Source organism: Falco biarmicus, chromosome 5, assembly GCF_023638135.1.
Source record: "Falco biarmicus isolate bFalBia1 chromosome 5, bFalBia1.pri, whole genome shotgun sequence".
NCBI lineage: Eukaryota > Metazoa > Chordata > Aves > Falconiformes > Falconidae > Falco > Falco biarmicus.
Genome location: NC_079292.1, coordinates 89,405,487 through 89,426,183, shown reverse-complemented (window position 1 = coordinate 89,426,183; position 20,697 = coordinate 89,405,487). Strand labels below are relative to the sequence as shown.

The following is a 20,697-nucleotide window of genomic DNA, read 5'->3' as shown; positions in this document are numbered from 1 at the left end:
GTTCAGTTTTTAGATTGTGCTATAACTTTGCAGACTAAAATAGTTAGGGCATATGTGCGAGAGGTCATGGAAGCTGCTGTTGCTAAATTCGCTTGCCCGTAGTGAGTAGGAATGTCAGATGGTGGTTATTCAAGCAGTGCATCGTCATGCCTCGTGGCTCAGGAATCTCCTCCTCAGCTCTACCTCACAAGTGTTGGAGCAAAATAGGAATTGCACTGAAACTCAGAAGTAACAGTGCATAAAAAGGTGGTACTTCCTCTGTGTCAATGGTGGGAATTTGTTAATTGTAGTTTCTGTATGGAAAAAGAAAAGTGAGACCTCTTACAACAGGCTAAATGGGTGGTGGGAATCTTTCTTCCCTGAGGCTGAGGGGGGTGTCTGGAAGGCTGGACCTTGGATTTGGCTGGCATGTCACTCTGCTGGGTTGGGTGCTGCTTAGTTGAATGTCGTATTACTGAAAGAGCAGTTTTGTCTTCCAGCTCCTTTCCATCTTAACACTTGATGTTAAGGAAGAAGTATAATATGTTCATAGATTCATGTTCCAAAAGTAATGTGCTCCCGTGTTCCTTTATTTTCTTAGATTCTCCCAAAGGCAGTGGTTGGGGCAGTAGTGTAGGTTAGATCCCTTGTGGCTGATCTCTTGCAGTATAAATGAAGCCTTCATGTTACTCGTGGACTATTAACATGTGACTAAAATGGCAAAGGTTTTCTGCTTTGTCTCCTCATACCCCTTTTGCCTCATACCACGCTCCCATAAATGGCCAAGAGCCAGAATATTCTGATGGGAACTAAAAAATAGAAAATTTAAAAAAACACTCTTAGTTCTGGTGAGTATCCAAAACTTTTGAACCTTAAAAGGTAACTACATTTGACTGAACCATATTCTGTCCTCTTCTTCTTTGTAAACAAACCTTTGTACCTGGCAAAAGGCTACTGCCAGCCAAAAATCTGACCCTATTTATCACCTAGATTGTAGTCAGAGTTTCCTTTGCAATGTCCAGTATAAGGAGCTGCTTCATGGGTTGGACTGATCTCATGGTAAATCATCGAGTCCGTGGCTTTCATCAGTTTAGAAGAACACAGTACATTAGCATTTAGGAATTGGGGATGGGTGAGGAGTGCCAAAGCTTAATGTTGGTCTGCACTGCAATATTGTAAAATTATTAATTACTGAAAGATTTATTATTTTGTTTCCTTTTCAGTGCAAAACAGCTGGTTCGTGGAGAACCTAATGTCTCATACATCTGCTCTCGGTACTACAGGGCACCAGAGTTGATCTTTGGAGCCACCGATTATACCTCCAGTATAGGTATGTATGTGTATTTGTTGAAGTCTGTACGAACTCCATGAGTTTTTATCCTGTAGTAAAGTGTGAAGCTTTCCAGAGATCTCTGATGTAATCCCCAGACAGAATTGTACTGTGAATGGTTAGGTACCGCTTCTAATGAAATGTATGCATTTGGTAGACGACTGCTGTGATTTCTATGCCTTTTGAGATTCCAGTGTCAATTACATTAAGAAAGGGGCTTTTTTAATGTATGGGAGGAAATCTGATTTCAAACAAAAAAAATCCAGGTAATTTAGCCATTTAGTTTAAAAGTAGGTATGAGATGTCAAGCCGTTTGACTTAAAATAACTGGTAAAGAATGAGTGTAGAAATATCAACTACTGCTTCTGATATGCTGTGATCTAGACACAAATAATTCTGTAACTTACTTGGCTTTTAGTAAAGAGTTTTTAGCGGGAGGGAAAATGTGGACTAAAGACTGGCTTTAAACTTTCTTGATAGTTTTAATATACAGCAGTCTTTCTGATACAGCTTATTCTGTTAGCTTTTGCTGTCCTTTGGTCATTAATTTTGAACACGAAGAAGACTTCTTTCCAACACCTTTGCACATAGCTGTGTCATGGCAATGTTAGGAAAGCTGGAGGTTTTGGCAGAGGACAGGTAACAGCCAGGTTTTCTTACAGTGGAGTCCTAAAAATGAACAGCAAATGAAAAATCATAAAAATGAACAGCAGTGTGTTGGCTGGTTGTGGGTAACTTCAGGGTTGGTTTTTTTAGTCAAGATATTCCCTGGGCTCCTTCTAAGTGCTAGTGCTAAAGAGATGAGATTTGACTCTCAGGTTCCTCAAAATTGTGCTAAGTTTTTACCTTGCTGGTGGACTTGAGTCACTTAAGCGAGGTTTAATATGTTCAAAAGGGTTTGGACATCGTGACCAAGTCTTGGCGGAATATGTTTATAACCAGTTAAAGTATGATTAAAGCTAGTGTTTTCTAACAGATTAATGGCTGGCTGGCTTGTTTCAACTGAAAAAAAGAAGTGTTCTGAAGACTTAATTGCTCTCGCTCATTTTTTCCCCGTTACTCTTCATCAGTACATGTTGTAGCAACACTTGCATATCTGCCCAGTAGAAAGAAAGATGCAGAACTCTAACAAGTCTGAAGAGCTGTAAGAAAGTAATGGCACAATAAAGATAAAAGGGCAGAACTCATGGAATGGTTGGCCACTGCCTAAAGTGGCGGCCCCAGCCCTTTCTTGCCCCTGGATGCCCCAGCTCTCACAGTTTACTGTTTAACATGCTGATTCAGCTTTAAGTATCAAGAGACTTTTGGTTAGGTTAACTTTCTGTTGCGTTAGTGAGTTGAATTAGCATTTCTGTGTAGTCCCATAAGCAGCAGAGCCCAGGTAAAGTGGCAGGAGCTCATGAGTGAGGGGAAAGTGGCTGGTCCTGACTGACATCTTTTTGCCAGCTGAGAGCTAATAGATTAGCTCAGCTGCGTTATCAGAATGCACTGAGACAACTTGTTTCAGAGGGTAACTGGATAAAACAAACGTTTTAGGTATCGCCAGAAGAGACTGCTTTATAGATAAGGCTGTGAAATGTCTCTTGCTCCAACTGTATAATGACTTTAATCTTGCACTTTTTTCCCCAGACCCTTTTTAAAACTGCTCTTTCCATTTTTGTTTTCTTAGCTACTGGTCCCTAAAGTAGTTCTAATAAAAATAGCATTCTGAAGTGAGGGGTCAGTTTTCCACTTGTGAAAATAATCATGAATTTTAACTGTCGTTCAGACTTTCTTTTGCGCCCCCCCCCCCCCCCCTCCCCCCAAACCACAAACCAGTAACAACAAAAAACAGACCTGTCCCCCTAAGCCCCTTCTTTGAAACTGGCACAGAATAGCTTGAAAACGAAGTTCAACAAATATTCCTTCCTTTCCTCCCTCTACTTCCTTCTCAACACAAACCTCGCGTTTGGGACTTGAGCAGTAATTAAATGCTTTTGCAAACTTTGCAGTTTCACAATGTTCTTCACTATGTTAGAAATTCTAGGGATTGTTTTGTGGTGCTGCTGTTCCCTGTGATGGTAAATACCTGAACAGTCCTTAGCTCTTGCTAGATAGGCAGCACAGCGCTCGGTGAGAATTCTTCCCCATGTCACATAGGATTGCTCGTCCAGACTCAACCGGCGTTATTCGTACACCAGCCAACCCACACAGATAGGTTTCTTAAGAGAGGGAGAGGAAGGAACATTTAATTATCAGTACTTCATCCGTAGCTCAAAGTACAAGGAACTGAGAAACATTCCGGTATTGTAATATTGCATTTTAAACTTTTTTTTTTTTAATGTGGGCATTCTTGTGTTTTCTAGTTCTTGTAGTCTTCTGAATTGCTAGCACAACAGCCTTTTCCTGCTATCCAGTCTTTTTCTCTGTATAAGAATCCACTTCTGTGTGTGTGTGTGGTAACAAAAAACCTGTCATACGTGTATGGTAGGGATCTTCACTCTTCCGTTTAAGTATACTATCTTAAAACTACATTAAAAACTGTGAATATTCAGTGAAGACCATGAAGCCAAAAAGTGTTCTAAGTAGAATTTTTTTGAATGCTATCTGCAAGGCATTTGGTTGTTTTCCTAAGGTTTTTGTTGGTTGTTAACGTTACTGCAGTCTGATACAACCGTAAGCTCTGCAATGTTTGAAAGTATTTCTGAGGAAGAAGTGCTTTGTTAAGCTTGGTCAGTGACACTGTGGTGGCCCAGGACTGACAGATAGCCCAGCCAGCCTGCATCACGACCCTTTCAGTAGTTAGTCATCTTGTTTAGCACTGTAACTAGTAGTTGCATTAGGCTGTCTGGCTTCATCCAGGTTGTCTTTTAACATACAAATTCATCCTTGCAACATCACTTGCTCTTTAATGCAGCAGAAACTAAAGTTGGTTGCAGGATGTGTGTCTCTATCCTGGACGTCGCAACAAAACTGTAATCTGGCTTTTAACTGCTACCTTGATTAGTTCATCAAAGTGCATGACTTAGTCTTACCCAAAAAGTCCCTTTGCCCCTGGCTGTGAGCTATTTTTAGTGTTTGTTGCACTTCTGTAAAGTACTGCATTAGTGCCGTCTTTAAATATATATGATAGCAGGGGTAGTGTCAAAACACTTTTACTGCAGTTAATGCCTGTGTGTGTGTCATCCGGCAGACCTGGGACAATTGTTAAAATAATGACCTGGGAAATGACCTATTCAAGTTTTTAAAGAATCCCTTTTGCCAAATAGCTACAAATCCAGGCCTGTAATAGCTTTGTCATCTGCATTACAGCTTTAAGGGATCGTTCAGTGGTCAGGCACAAGCATTCATGTCAGTTGGGTGCCTTCATGGCTTGTACAGTTTGGGCCTCCCTGCACCTTCGACGGTGAATTCTGCAAGTATGTGCGCGTCCCGAAGGCTTGCTGGGGGTGGCACATAGTTTCGTTCCTGCAGCTGCTTAGTAGGAGGTTTTTTTTGCAAACCGAGCTCTTCAGCTATCCCTTGACAGCATTTTGGCCGAAGGTTCTTCCTTGACGGTCTGTGTGTGTGTTAGGCCATCCCAGAGTATGTGGCTGGCATGCTGCTGGCTGCACTGGTCATGTAGGTACTGAAAAACTGTGGGATGGCTGCCCACGTTCCCCTTCAGCGTCCTGGGACAAACAGGCAGGAGCAGGGGGGTGCAGATGTTCTGTTGCCATGTGATCCTCTTGTATAAAAAGAAGCCGTGCGTTAAGCTTTACCTCCATAACATACGTCTAATTACTAGGTTGGGTGATGGAGCAAGGGGGGGCTCACCAGGATGTGGCAATGCTTCTGGATAACAAGGGTCTGCTGGTCTCGGTGCATTTTCTCCATCACTGCCCTGGTGGAGTTGAGAGCATTCCAGAGGGAACATTTATAGCCACTGGCAGGGAAAGATTGATCTGCCTGGCTGTATTGCTGGCTTCGCTTGGGGTATCCAAAAATAAGTATCATGAAGTTACTCATTCACTTTCTTAGCAAGTGTTAAGACCGGGGGAGAGGGTATTTCACCTTGGCAGTCTGGAGCAGAAGGGCCTCTGGAGGTGTGCATAGTTGGGCTGTCTCAGAGTTTCTTGGGGAAGAACCACCATGAGATGTCCCAAACCTGTTGCCAGACAGTAAAAGTACTTGCCTCTGTGTTTCAGAGGGCAACCTTTAATGCGGAAAGTAAGCGTGTGTTAATTTACATAATTATTCTATTACCTGTCATTGTAGTTTCATCTCCTCATTGCAGAATAATAGATAACTGTGTTTAGCTTTTGTTCCCAATACTGGAACAAGCAAGGTTTTCCAAGTGTTCTCAGGTTTCAGCCTTATTCTGTTTCCATAATCTGTGGTGTCTCCATGTGCAAAACTTGCACCAACATAGCACACATGCTCGTCATCCAGAAGTTTTGCTCTCATTCTGAAATCTCAAAAATGGTTCCAAGCAAGCAGCAATGAAAAGCACTTTGGGCTCTGGCATTTGGCAGCTAGAAGCTGCTGATTTTATGACTTCCTAGGGCTGCTTTTCTGACTCTTGGTTTCTTCCCTGCTAGTTTATTTCTGCAGCTTCCAGAGCAGTGACTTTGAATCACTTCCCAAGAGGGAGAAAGTCCATCAAGATCAAAGGACAGTGAGGCAGAGATGAGTAGATGGGGGGGGTGGGGGGTGGGGTGGAATGTGCAGTGTGGAAAGGTAAATGAAATGTGTCCCATAAGTATCAGATAAAGGAAAGTTCTTAATTTGTACAGAATGGATGAGAGTAGGCTCAATTTTTATTTTTTTTTCTTCATGTCCTCCAACTAGCAAGTTCCAGGAGCTGGAGTGTAATACAATGAATGCTGCTTATGCCATGAAGAAGAGTGCCAGCTCCTCAGCTTGGAAAAGCAGAGCTTAAGATCACAAAAATGAAATTCGTAGACAGAGTTTTCTGTCACAGACCACTGGAAATAGCCATTGCCCACTTGGAGAGTGAAGCCAAGGAGTGTATTTTGCAGGTTGTCCTGCCAGATGCCTCTGCCTAAACTAAAGAGAAATTTTCCTTTGTAAGAAAAGGAATCTAATGCTTCTCTAATGCTGGAATGGCATTCAAAAGCAAGGGAATTACATAGGGCATTGTCTAATAATGTCAACTGTGAAGATCAATAAAGTAATAAACACGAATTTAAGGAAAGTGTTGTAGTATAAGAGGCTGTATGAGTTCTTGTGTGCTTAAATTTGTGCAGGTAGTTCATGAGAAAATCGTATTTGTCTGAAGCGTTTTACAAAAAGGTTGGGCATTAGCTACTATTACAACATGTGAAAGCTATCTTAAAGAAGCTTATTTGAAGGTTGCTTTTTGCTGGCAGTTGCATGTACTGTCCGTACAGACTGCATTTCACTGAGGGTATGAAGAGAGTAGCCTTGCCTACCTTATACTTAAAATTACTATGTTTCATTGTTTTCTCCTATAATTTCACATTGTCCCAATAGTTTGACATAAGAATGATTTGTTGGCTTTTTTTCTGTTAAGATTCTCTCTTATTAACTAGTTTAAAGCATGTGAACGGTAGTCATGTTTTGCCTTAATTCATGTGCACATATTAAAAAGAAATAGTTCAGAAAATGCTTTCCCTCCTATGGGAGTGGGTAGTTGCACCGCAAGCTTGCTCTGAAAGATTATTTACCGATAATCGTTGGCTGTGACTGTGCTAAGGCAGAACAGGTTCTGGGAAGGAGCTATCAAAAACTGCTATTAACTACCTTATCGATTCTCTTAAGTAACATGTCTTTAAATATAGAATTTGGTACACTGTTTACTTCAGGGTTGAGAAAAATGTTACCATCCAAATTTGGAAGATTAAATCTTAAAATGCCAGATTCAAAGCGGGGCGGGGGGGTGGGGGTAAGGCAAACTATCCCAGAGCTAGATTTTAGTCCTGTTAAATTTGATGGCATTTATGCCATCAAATTCCAGTGGAGCTGAAGTTTCTCAGTTTTTCCATTTATTGTACATTCCTCACCAGGGCTTTGTAAACACCTGTGTAAATTGCGTTTTGTTGACATCCCTGCTTGCAGCTGCTGAAGTTAGCCTCTGCTCTCAGGCTTTCGTTGAGGATGCTTCGAGGGTTTGTTCACTTCCTCGCCCAGGGAACGTTGCCCAAGTCCTAATGTGGAAGTGGGTGAAATTACTTTCCTGGAAGAAGAATGGGGATTTTGGAATGCCTGTAGCTTACTTCAGTGTGTGTTTTAAGTGTTGGCAAGGAAAACCAAGGAAGGTTAAGGAGACTTTTAACAAGGCATTAAATGACCCAGTTTGGAAGATTTCACTGCACAAGGAACCACACAGGTTTCCGATGGATTTGTTGCATGTTTGATGGGTTAAACCCATCATGAATACAGCAAGTATTCCTCAGAGTTCCCCAGCTATTTCCTCATGACCTACATCCTTGCTTTTTCTCCTGTCTCCCCCTGCAATGCCCTTAGCTTTCTCATCTGTCCTCTGCTTGTTTCTGCTTGGCCTTCTTGCTTGAGTGAGCACCTGCGCATCGATGGGCTCATTTGCAGCTGCGGTTTGGCAGGGTGGGGGCAAGCCCAGCACCTCCCACAGGGACTGAGCCCCCTCTCCTCCGCAGCAACACCAATGATTCTCTCCCACACACAACCTTTGTAAGGGATGCGAGACTTCTGCCTTTCAGACTTGTCTGAAATTGGGCGGTGGAGTGCGAAGGCATCAAGGGAGACTGGGAAAGGATAAACCAGCACAAAGCCAACTTCAAGGAGCAACCAGACCAGAGGTTATTTAAAACAGTTTTAAAAAGCCACGGTCTAATTTGAAAAAAAAATCATGCTAGCGTAGTTGGAAAACTTTAAAAGGAAGTGAGTTGTGAATGCTGACTTACTCTTATGTCAGCTCTGGGTTTGTGTATGTTCTGCCGAATACTTTTCCTTCCCATGTAATGTTTCTTTTTAGTGCAAAATAAGGATTGAAGTTTGTAAATAATGATTATAGCTTTGGGGTAACGCTTGTTTTGCATACTCGGTGTAAAGGACTCAGCTTTTTCAAAACCCTTTGAGTACCTAAATAGACTTCTAAGTTACAGTACTCCGCTTAGTACATTGAATTTGTTTCTTTAGTAGTTCTGAAGAAGTCTTTGCTATCTGTTGAACTGTTGTGTAATTTCATATAAGCCCGGTATGCATTGCATGACATAAAAAGTGATTCTTTGCATCATCTTTGTTGTATGTGTTCGTCCAACAGCAGGAGCTATCAGGGAGAGATGGTGTTTAGCAGTTGGACATAATTAAATGTTCTTTACGTGATGCCTCCTTCATTTGTTATCCAAAAGAGATCTTAGCACCTTGGTGGCCACATCAGCTTCTGTTAAATATGACTGAAAGATGAAAAAGCCTAATCTGGTCTGTTTGCTTGTTGACATTCAAGGCTAAAACTCCTGATTATTTCTCACTGCTGTTCATATTGTAAGTAGTTACTTTCTAGGATGTGATGTTTGTACTAAAGCATTGTGTAAAAGAGCATCCATTCGTGACTTAGAGGTGAATGATTTTGAAAGCTGCATTAATGAGCAGCGCTTTTGGTCTACTGTATGTTCCAGTTGAACCATATCTTTCTTGAGAAGAGAGGGAAGTATTTTTGCATAGCCCCTCTCTCATTTAGAAATGAGGGAATGAAAAGTGTGTTCTGACTTGCAGATTATTTTGTTACCAATCTTAAATTCCTGAAAGTTGGGGGTTTTAAATTATTTTTTTGCATCAGTCTCTAGTGGTTGTGACAAAGTGATAACAGACTGTTTAGAGAACTGTCAGAGACGTTTTCCTTACACAGAGCTTTAGCCATAACTGACAGTGCTGTGTGTATCCTGCTTCCCAGTGACAGAATTCATACACACTGGGGGAATAAGGATCATTGTTGTAGCGTGGATTACCTCAGATTGGAACAGACCTCAGGAGGTAAATTCTCTGGGTTTTGAGTTGTGGTGATGCTGCTATTGATTTGTGGGGGAAGGTTAGCTTGTAAACGTAATAGAGTTTAAAGATGGGTGGAGGGGGACTGGTTTTGTTCTTTTCCCTTTTGGAGCAGTCCAGTATTGTAGGCTTTACAAATCTTCTGTTAACGATTGCTTGTTTGAGGTTAGATTTCAGTACAACGTTTCAGATATACATCGAACAAATGATGACTTTTTCTAGAAAGCCTTATATTCAGTCTGTTTTCTTTGGGGAAGCAGTTCTCTCTGCATCTAGGTGCAATACTTTTACTGTGTTGAGCAGCTTAAACTTCAGTATTTCATGCTCAGTTACAGCAGATTCTCACAAACATCTGCTATGCAGTGTTCACTGCATCTGCTTTGTTAGCTCTTTTGTTCAAAATAAATTTCAAAAATGAAATGCTATATTGTGTAGGACACTTAGATGCATTCTTAAGTTGCTGTTGTAGTATTTAATTGTCTTATTTATCTGTAAGGAAATGTACCTGTAATAGATTATGAAGATTTTCTTCATATAGAGGAACTACATGTGGCTGTGTATGTGTGAAAATTAGTTGATGGCTTCTTCCGTGGATGCTGTTGACCAGATCTGTGACTTGCAGTTCTGTTGTCCAGCCAAGTTTGCATATGCAATTAAGATAGAGATTAGGTCTTGATGTGTCCAAATTAGAGGGGCTGTCTCCCAGATCCCTTAGTCATCATGTACTACGGGATACAAGTTATGCTTCCAGTATATTTTGTATGCTAACGTATATATGCTTTCAATATGTGGATGAAAAATTGAGTCTATTCAACATTGAGAAACGTTGAAACAGCTGTTGTGGTGGATAATACCTCTGTATAGTTCATGATCAATGTGATTTAAAAACAACACAGTGTTTGGGGAAGTTCTTAATTTTCAGGTGGCAGATGTTCTCAGGTCTGTTCCCTACATGTATGAGTTTTAATGCCTATATATTATAGCATTTAACATTGTTTTCCAGTTCTCATTGTCTCATAATTTGACTTCTAAGATTGTCTGCCCACTGTTGCTTTGTATCTGTGTTTCTAGATTAACACTGAGGAGAGGAATGTTTTTTATTTTTAGCTGTGATGTATATACTATTAAACGTGGCAAAGAATAAAGTAGCTTCAAATATCTGGGTTTTATATAAATGGCCTGATATGTACCTTTTACTGATACCTTCCTGCGCTTTCCCCTTTTCAGATGTGTGGTCGGCAGGCTGTGTATTGGCTGAACTGTTACTAGGACAACCAATCTTCCCAGGTGACAGTGGTGTGGATCAGTTGGTGGAAATTATCAAGGTATGGAATTTTAAGTGTTGCTTTGACTGCGTTACTCCTTGGGTATGAGCATGAAAACGTGCATTGTTATAAACTTGTCAACATATATATTCTGTCACCATTGTAATGGAGTGTTGCGTGTAAACCATGTCTGGAAACACTACTTTTGCTTTTTTGGAACTTGATGGTCTTTATTTGCCTCTCTTGCAGTCATGCATAGTGATATATCATCTTTAAGAGGGGAAAACCCCCTATATAATTAAAAGGATTGCACTTTCAGTGTGCTTAGAAATAATGCTTACATACTGAGTCAATATTTATTAATGTGTGATTTTCATTCTTTAAGAATCTGGCTCTTTTTCTTTTGTTGCATGCAATTAGTACTTGGCTTTGAAAAAAGTGTTATTAAACTTCCTCGTGCCAGATTCTTCACATATGTAGCCTTCTTCCTTCCTTCCAGCTCTTTGAGGTGAAAGGTGAGGAAGGGCACTCCTGTTTGCAGATGGAGAATCGGGAAATGCAGGGCAAAGGTACCTTCCACCCAAAGAGTCTAGTTTTTCAAGTGAAAAAGACCTAATGTTTCAGAATACATAACATTTATATATCACTTATGTCCAAACACGTCTTGATTGATTTAATTTGGTAAGCTGTGAATATTCTGTGATTCTCAAATTAGAGGCATGGAAGAATAATTCATAGCTGAAAAGACTGGTGTCTGACTTCCCGGCACCCTAGTCTCCCTGCCGCCTCCAACTTCTGCAATGAAGGAAGCAAGATTTCTAGGGAGAGCAGTATCTTTTTCCTCTGAATCTATACTATGCACTTAATATGGGGGTATTACAGAGGGTGAGATGCAGGCACATGGCTTGGCTTCATTGATTTCATCACCACAGGGGGATTGTATTAAGAGAACTTCCTCCATGGTTTTGCCACGTAGCTGCTACCTTCATGCCTGTACATTTGTGGCATGCGTGTGAAAAACCCCTCAAAACCAAAATGTGTGGATGGAAGGTAGAACTTTCTGCTTGCGTCTGTGTGTATCACTAGAAGAGCAGCCAGTGTCTGTGTCCTAACAGAGTGTATGACACCAATGAACTCCCAAGTGGTCATTCTCCTGCATGGAGGACATGGGCTGGTGAGGCTCAGTGTTTCAGTGGCTTGCTCTGCAGTCTCAACGGGGTGTGCTCTGACCTTTCTAGACTCCTGCCATGTCTCCTCCAGTCTTTGACTGTGTAAACCTAGCTTCTGTTATGGTGGGTTTGTCTGTCCTGCTGGAAATCCCCCAGTCAGCAAATTTCCTCTGGAGGCTGCATGTCTTGCACCTACTTCTCCTATGACTTTCTTGATGTCTTATTGTTGCCTTTCTGCCCAGTGAATTTCAAGCTCCTCATGTCCAAGTTGGGTCAGTTTATGTAGGAAGCGCTCGTAGATCACTGGAGTTGCTGCCAGAAGTAGGACTGATGGTGGCACAAGTGACAATTTTTTCCTTTTGAGAGGTGTCTCGGGGTGCCAAGCTGCTTTCTGCTACACTGCTTTTGTGAGATGTGGTACCTGTGAGCACTTCACATGGCTGGAGTTTCTCAGGAATTTGTGCAATAACCTGTGGAGTTTCCCTTCGGACATTTTCCAGAAGTCCTGTTTTTTCTTGATTAATTTCTGCAGTCCTGAGAAACTACACCTATGAGATTTTTTTATAAATAAAACTGTTAATATCATAGTGACAGTCCTGTAGGTCCCTCCGTGGCTCAGTCAAAAGTCTGAGAGTAGAGGGGCCTTTTTGGCAAAGCCATAGCGCTCTGCCTTTATCAATGGTTTGATTTTTCACTGTGCAAAAGTAAAATAATCAGAAAATAGATGGCCTCTTCTTATTGACATATTTGCCAAGCAGAGATTGTGGTTTGGTTCAAAGTTGGCTAGAAGTTGTTAGCATCAGTTGGACATTTTCAGTTCTGCAGTACTGGAAGTAAACATCCGTGAACTAATAGTTTTATGGCATGTACGTTCTCAGGTTGTGCTGATTCTGCTGTGTTTACACTTGAGTTAAGTTGTATTGAAGTAGAGGAATACTTAATAAAATTGCTGATAGCCTATGTATCATCTGTGGTTTCTTTAAATGACACTACCATGAGTGGTGTGATAACTTTAATTGGACAATTCATAGCTGAATACATAGTACTGGCAAACTAATGTTATTTCTCACAGCAGCCAAAGGAGTATCCAGTGTAAAGGCTTGAGCTTCAGTAAATTACAGCTTGAGATGATGATTTTCACTTCCACAGAAACAAATTTCTGAACCATTTCTTTAAATGTAGAAAGGGGGATAGTGAATGACCATCCACACCTGTGTTGTGTTGGGGTTTTCTCGATTTCTGCTAGGTACGTAGCCCCCGTACATGTAGAAACTAAGTGAAACAAATGTAGGGGTAACTCAGATTTTATAGTAAGCCTGGTCTCTTCAATTCAGAAGTTATGGTACTGAGACAGTATGTTATAGGAAAGTCTGAGAGAACAAATGCTATAAATCTTGTATTAATAGTCACAGTAAAGGATGTTCGTTGAATCATTAAGGAAGTATAATGAAAAATGTGAGCCCAAATGGGTGGGTGCCACGTGTATTCTTCTGCCTGTATATTTATTATCGAGGCAGAATGTATTCTCAAGGCAGCACTGGAAGAGAAAATGAGTGCAAACTGCTGAAGTCAACTGTTTGTCAGTGCCCTTGTCTACCGAATCTTGTGTTGTGAAGTTTTGTATAAACTGTTCAGAAGAGCCGTGGCAGAAGACTAAGGTGAGAATACAGAGAGAGCTAGAACTGAGAATACCATGTTTAAAATGAGCAGGCGTGAGCAGTTGCCTGGGAAGGTGCGTGAACTGGGCAGCGAAGTGCTTCCTTGTAATGCCGCACCCACCGGCAAGTATTTCTCACAGTGGGAGTAGAGGGAGAACAGCACGTTTACCTCAAATTTCAAGTAATTTTTCCTTACCTTTTGAGAATGAGGAAACAGTAGAATGTGAGGGTCTTAATTTTCTATTCTGCCAACTGTTGGCAGGAATCTGTCCCATCTACTATATATCCCTTAAAAGTGACCAGTAATCTAATTGGGTAGATTTGTTTTTCAAATCTGCAAAGAAGTCATGAAGCGTTCTGTTCTTCTCCACTCCCAGCAAGATGCTTAAATTCAACTTAGATTTCAAAGGTTAGCATAAAAAATGCAATGTGTGTTTATTGAGCGAACTTGGGGTCTGCAACCGCAGTACAGTTGAAGACATACACAATTCTGCAGCATAAAAAATTACCAGAAATGTTAAGTCTTGGGCACAACATGTGAAGTCTTAGGTTGTATAAGACTTCGTTTAGAATAGGATTTTTTTTTAAAGTGTTTACAAATGGTGTCCACCTCTTCCATTTGCTGGTATAGAATGCTACTATTTAAAGCTTTCATTGTAGCACAGACTTATTTTAATGTTAGCTTTGTGTAGGAGAATCAAAGCTGTGGGATTTGCCAGTTGTTGAATGGCAGTGAACTTCGTGGGCGGTTGCAGGTTGGGACCTGTGAGCTGCTGTTTAGCTGTCTTGGAGTAATGCTTTTCAGATGGCTTCCTTGGAACTGTAGGTCTGAAACTTAGGGGCAGAGAAAATGAAGTATTTTAAACTCCTAAAAAGGGCTATAGTAAAAAAAAATACTTACCCACACATTTGGAAATGCACCTGACTTTCATCACTTACATTTACTTGATTCTGCTTCAAGACGTCAGCTTGGAAACTTTTCTGCTGGTTCCTATCAATTCAGGGTGACTGAGTCACAGTCAGTTGTGTAGCATTTTCTGAGCCAAGATAAATTTTTTGGTTGTCTCTTCAGTTGCTTATTCAGCTTTGATTATTCAGAGTTCATTTCACAACACAGCAATTGGATGCTACACCTGGGTATGAAGTTTTTGCATTAGGCTGGAGAATTAAAAATGCCATCACATTAAACGAGTCCTCCTTTCTCATGTAGTTTTTGATGACATCCCCTTGGTAGTTGTGTTCACGAAGGTGGAATTACTGGGATAAGTCAGTTGGCACGGCTTGTCCTTCCTGCAGGCTGCATGCCCAACATCCTCAGCCTTCTGCTGCATCAGAAGCATTTTTGGCTTTTGTCAGACTTTGATTCACTTTCAGCAGTCTTTATGTAGTTTCATTTCAAGCAATCTTGCAAGATCTTCTCCATCCAGTTGCCCCTGGAGCTTCTGCAGGCCAGTTGCATATTTGCAAACTGCTCTGAAAAACTGCGCCCCTCTAGAACCACAGTATCTCGTTCATGTGGACCAACAGTCCCCTTCATTTTGCCTTCTTTTTCTCTTGGTCCTGTTTCTTTGAAGACTTTTTCCAGATGTTCTCAGTCTTGCTAGGAGAGAGAGATCCTTGACCACTTTCCTGTGACAAAATGATACTCGATACGGGGAAGTACTGTCTTGGAGCTCCATCTGAAGAAATAATTTAACCCAAGTACATTTTTCTTGAATACTTCCACTATTAGAGGAGAGAAATCATGTGCTGTGCTTTTTCCAAAGTTTGATCTTGAATGGTGACTCTTCTTCCTTATTTTTAGCTCTTGCTAGCTATTCCAAATGTTAGGTTATTTCATTGCTGGGAATATCTCAAGTGGGTAACCGGATATATTCATTAAAATTCATGCCCCTACTGGCTTTCGGGTGACGACATCTTCAGAAATGTGCTCAGTTTCTGAAGCAGGCACAGTGGCAGTGTGGGTTTCCTCCATGGTCACATAAAGAAATGAGGTATGAGTAAATGCTGCACCTCGGATCAGTCATACAGTCCTGTCCCCGATGGAAGGGGAAAGCCCTCCTTCCAGCAGCTCAGGAGGGTTGCAGTTGCCACTTCCCTATTTAAAATCCACTGTGCAAGTGGGATATTGCTGAATACAGCTTAAAGGAAGGAGCTTTTACACTACAAGAGTGATTTTTTTTTTTTGAGATTCAGTCAGGGCAGACTCCATAAATCTCCGAGCTTGTGTGCACAACTTGCAGTGGAGCAGCAGTGTCGGCAGGACTGCTGTGAAGGCTTGGGAGGCTGGGGGCATTCCTGGGTCCCCCAGCTTTATAGCACCCTGAAACCATCAAGGGAAAACTGGCTGGGATATCCCTCCCAATCCAAAACTTCTTCCATCATAGTTCTCACAGACAGTGGTTACCCCTTATTCCCCTTGCAACGAGGGAATCTTGGAAGCATAATGGTTTTCTTCCTGGGATAATAATTATCTTCTGAAAGGTTCAGTTTAGTACCTTCCCCCTACTCTTCTGAAAAATGTGTGTGTGCGCGCGCGTGGCGGAGATCCTCTGTCAGGAGAATGAAGCAGCAATAATTGCCTGAGCAGCCCTGGGACACGGGGGGGACAGCATCTGCCAGTCTGTCTTCCAGGGAAGACTGCAGGGAAGGTTGTGGGGCCGGGGGGATTATGTGTGTGTTTGGGGTTTTTTGGTTCCTTCTGGACTGCGTGGTTATTCTTTGCACCAAAACTGGCATTTCATGGTAATTTAGGAGAAATAACAAAATCTTCTTTACCTAGTTTGCTGGGTTGGGCATGGCAGGGAGGAAAAATGTATGAAAAGACAAGCTCAGTAGTATCATGAATCCTATCCATGCGTAACTTTTTGGTCTCTGACCAGTTTTACTGAGCCTAATGCTAAGTATAGACTGCAATTATACTATATGGCTTATGCTCAAATTTCAAGGTACTATTTTGGGCTCAGTTTTTGAAATAAAATAAATTCAGTCACACTGCTTAATGAGAAGAGAGGAGCCATCTCTTCTGGGAGAATAAGCAGTAGGAGAGCATCTTTCATTTTATTGGATGTGGTCCTGCGCTGAGGACCTGTCTGCATCTGACACGGGCTTTCACGTGTGTCCTCTCTCCTCACCCCTAAGGGAAGTTTCCTGGCAGTTTTTTCACCCTGATGTCCCCCCACATTGCAACTTGGCTGTTCCTGTGCCTCACGTAATTCATCGCTTCCAGTGCCTGCAGGCAGACAATGTAAAAAAAGTTGATGAGCAGTTATGTTCATGTTAGCGGTGACAATGGGTTTCTTCCTGTTCCTGATGTATGGCTGCTCTCGTGTTTGTGAATAGAAGAAATCTCTATATTTAGGTGGCTCTCATTTGATTTGACAAGAGAATGTTTTTGAAAGAAAGTGTAGATAAAATGGGTAAGTTTATTTTCTACCACATACCTCTTGAAGTATTATTTCAAAGCTGACCCATGGTTACTGCTTGAGATGCCTACTCCATGAATTTTTTAAATAACTATTTGGCACACCTCTCACAACTTTCTGAAGGAGGTGCAGACATGTTTGCAGAAGTATTAATTGTGCCATCTGGTAAGCCATACACACCAGACTTTCTGTAGCACGTTTCCTTGTAAACTTGCACGGTTTTCCCAGGGAGGAACACTACACCACTGTAACCATAGCTTTCTAGCGGTTTCTGATCTAAATAACCACCTTCTCCCCGATCTAGTTCAGTCATTACCAGCTGGAGCTTCTGAACCCTTGGTGTCCCTAGGCTTTACACTGCTTTTTACATTTTTGGCAAAGGTTTAGCAGTAACGATGGTTGTCAGAAAGGGCCTTTATTCCACTGGGGGTTGTTGAGACCCTTGCAGTTTCCTCTTCCTCTGGTGTTACAGCGGTGTGGGTTTTGTCGTGAATAACTTGGTGCAGTTTTGCACAGTGAAGCCAGCTGTGGACAGCAGCTGTCTTCAGGACTGTGGTGTAACGAAGGTGTCTTTTGGAGCTGAATATCATCCCTTTTTCTCCTCTGAAAAGTCAATTGCAAGAACATTAAATGAAGAACTTTATGCTATTTGTAATGAAATTCAGGGCTTATTCCAGGTTCATAAATCTTCCCTTCTTTGGTAAGGATGATGTTGTTGGAAGCCTGTAGCTTTTCTTTAATTACTTGGTACATACCATTACCCTACCTTCACAAATTCCTGGAATAAAAGTTATTTGGGAAGCTTCATCTATTACAGGTAAATGCCAAGGAAAAACTTAACAGAAAATATTTGTGAAACCTGTTATGTTCAATTTTTGTTCTAAGAGAATGAGAGTGGTGTTTTGTCTTCTCAATATGCGTATTCTTTAGTTAATCTTAGTAGATAATGTTTCTTTATTTTTGTTTAAGAGATGATGATGACAATCGGGAATGAGGGGCAAGACTAGTTGACCTGTTGTCTTCACTTGCAGGAAGATCCCCTGTAGTCTCACATAGACCCCCTTCATTCAAGGGTTTAGTCTTTATTCCAGATACAGTTGATTCCATTAGACAACTACTTTTTTATTATTCTAGTATTTACTCTGGTTTTGTTCTTTTTTCTTTTCTTTTTTTTTCAAGTGCCCAATTTAAAAGAAAAAAAAAACCCACAACCAAAAAACCAACAACAACAAAACCGCCAAGTTTTTCCTTGACACTTAACTCCTTTCATAAAACCGTCTCCAAGTAGAATAGTATGTACTAACCTGCATGGACCAAATTAATTCAGTATTGGAGCCTGCATTTCTTCAAAGCTCTCCAATCTTTGCAAGATCAGGGGGGATCTTGCTAGTGTACAGAAATGTCTGAAGGGAAGGTGCAAAGAAGAGGGAGCCAGGCTCTTTTGTTTGGTGTCCCATGACAGGACAAGAGGCAATGGGCACAAATTAAAACACTTTACATTCAGTCTGAAGATAAGCAAATTGTTGTTACTGTGAGGGTGGTCAAACACTGGAACACATTGCCCAGAGAGGTTGTGGAGTCTGTCCTTGGAGATACTCAGAAGCCATCAGGATCGGCTTGAGCAACCAGCTCTTGCTGCCACAGCTTATGCAGGGGGTTGGACACGATGACCTCCAGAGGTCCCTTCCAACCTCGGCCGTTCTGTGATTCTGTGAAATCTCTCCTCCAAGGAACATCTGCTCCGTAGTATCTTCAGAGTTGGTACAGCAAGAGCAGCTGTTTCATAGAGTAATTCTGCCAAAAATGTGCAAAGTAATTTATGCTTCTCCTTTTCATTTTGAACGGAAAGAGCAGTCACATACATGGCTTCTTTAAAGATGATGTTTGCCCAGTGTTTGCAGTAGCTGAAATGGTTGCTGTTACTCACAGGGGTTACTTGAATGTATTCCTAATATGCTGAAAACTCAGCGTGAATCAGTGAGGTACAATTTCAAAACCATGTGGCAGACAGTGTTGGTGCGTTGCAGGGTGGGGAGATGTCCACTACAGGACCTCTTCCACATATGTCAAGTACTGGGTCGATTTTATAGCTTACCACTTTACTCATCCCACACTTTCCTTCTGGACTGTGATTTGAATTTGATACAGTCTTTAGAACTTCGATTCTACTTCCTATCTACTTTCCTTTCCTCTTCATTTGTTTGGATTTGGGGTTTTTTGTTTGTTGGTTTTTGAGGTTTGGTTTGGGGTTTTTGTTTTGCTTTGTTCTACCTTCAGTACAAATTGAAAGCACAATCTGGCTTTACAATCCAGAGAGAACAAAGTAAATACACTGAGTGGCTACTATAAGTCACTTTTCCTTTTGTACAGTTTTGTGTGTCAAGGGCTGCTACCTAACTGAAAGGTCAGGCGGTCCCTCCTCTCAGCTACCACGGTGCCTCTTCAGTACCTTCTTCTCTAAGTATTCATGGGACCTTAAGCACTGTTGCTTAGGTGCCTGTGCTTGAGCTTAGGAGTCACTCCCTTCCATCATCCGGAGTTTTTAGTGTTTTTGGTGAAATGTATGAGTTGACGTTATCTGTGGGTCCTTCTGTGAAATTGTCCTTGCCTACCTAACCTGAATTCTTTCTGATGCTATAGGCAGTCTTTAAGTAAAGATACTTGCGTGGTATAGGCTCCTGTTCTGAACCGCCTTAGCAACTGAGCTAGTTTGCTGAATTTTAGCTGTATTTTTTTTTTTTTTAATAAATAATTCTACTCTGCCTTTTCTTAGGAAGCCTAAAAGGAATTTTTTTTGAGGAGGAGGGTTAAGAAGATAAACATGCTTTTAAAATTCCTGTTTATACTATAGAGGCCTGAAAACTTAGCCTTTAGAAATGGTAGGAGAGCAGTACAAGTTATCGGTAATTTTTCAGGAAGTGAATTTAACTAATCAAAAAAACGTTCAAAGTATTGAAAATGGCTTTTATCCTGAACAGGGATGAAAATTCTATTTACAGGTGTGAAATCCCCTCATCTCTTAGAACTGGAAAGCTTTGAGAGCAGCGGTCATCAAAGCTTTGAGAGCAGTGCCATCCTGGCAGGGCTGGCAGCCGGGTGGCCGGTGCTCTGAGGGGAGCCAGACAGAAAACCGGTGGGGAAAGGACACATTTTGCTGTCAACCATCCCACCCCCCCTTCCCCCCCCCCCACCCCCTGCCCTTGAAAGCTGAGCAAGATGTACAGAATCCTGCAGACACCCTCTGCTCTACCACCTGAGCAGAGCCAGTGTTTTCAGACATGCACAGAAAAATCTTCTGTCAGCTCTGAAGGTAACCCTTGGCGCTTAGAGTGGGTGAAATTTAAATCCTAAATTAAGGATTAGCGATGGGAAGGTAGGAGTTATGTGATTGTTCGTTTTGTACAACTTGTTGGTTAAATCTGTTATCCAAGAAGCAACTGTCTGAATAAGTTGCAGGGTTTATTTCCGCTGCTGCTGCTGTTTTTTTAAAAGATTGCTTTCTGGGTAGGTATTTTAGTTTGTCTTGTACAGCTTATATTTTAAATAATAGAGATACCAAGTTCCTTTCATAATACCTGACGATAGTTTCTCTGTTGCACAAATTAATTAAGCAGCAATCAGCTTGCTCTTTTATTCCTTTACCTGACTCTTTAGAGTGCATTTGTGTAATTTGCACTCTTCTATAACAACGAAAACGATCATGGATACCAGAATACATAACCAAATATTTTTTTATCAAGCAGTAAGGTAGAGTGCTAACATTATACAACATTACATTGTAGATCATTTGTTTCCTGATGGTGACGGTGCAGTCTCATGAGATGAGGTGATAACATTATGCTAATCTCTATGGCGAGAGATTTGTCACGGGGCGAGAGCAGCGTGGCTACAGGGTTCCTATAG

The 20,697-nt window shown here is 41.4% G+C and overlaps 1 protein-coding gene across 4 annotated transcripts in view; it reads left to right on the top strand.

The window, feature by feature from the left end:
- Positions 1-20,697, top strand: part of GSK3B (glycogen synthase kinase 3 beta) — a 157,881-nt gene that overhangs the window by 103,900 nt on the left and 33,284 nt on the right. For all 4 annotated transcript variants that reach the window (XM_056341507.1, XM_056341508.1, XM_056341505.1 and 1 more), the window contains exons 6-7: positions 1,203-1,309; positions 10,505-10,602. In XM_056341507.1, coding sequence (XP_056197482.1) covers positions 1,203-1,309; positions 10,505-10,602 — 205 coding nt within the window. The remainder of the gene's footprint in view (positions 1-1,202; positions 1,310-10,504; positions 10,603-20,697) is intronic.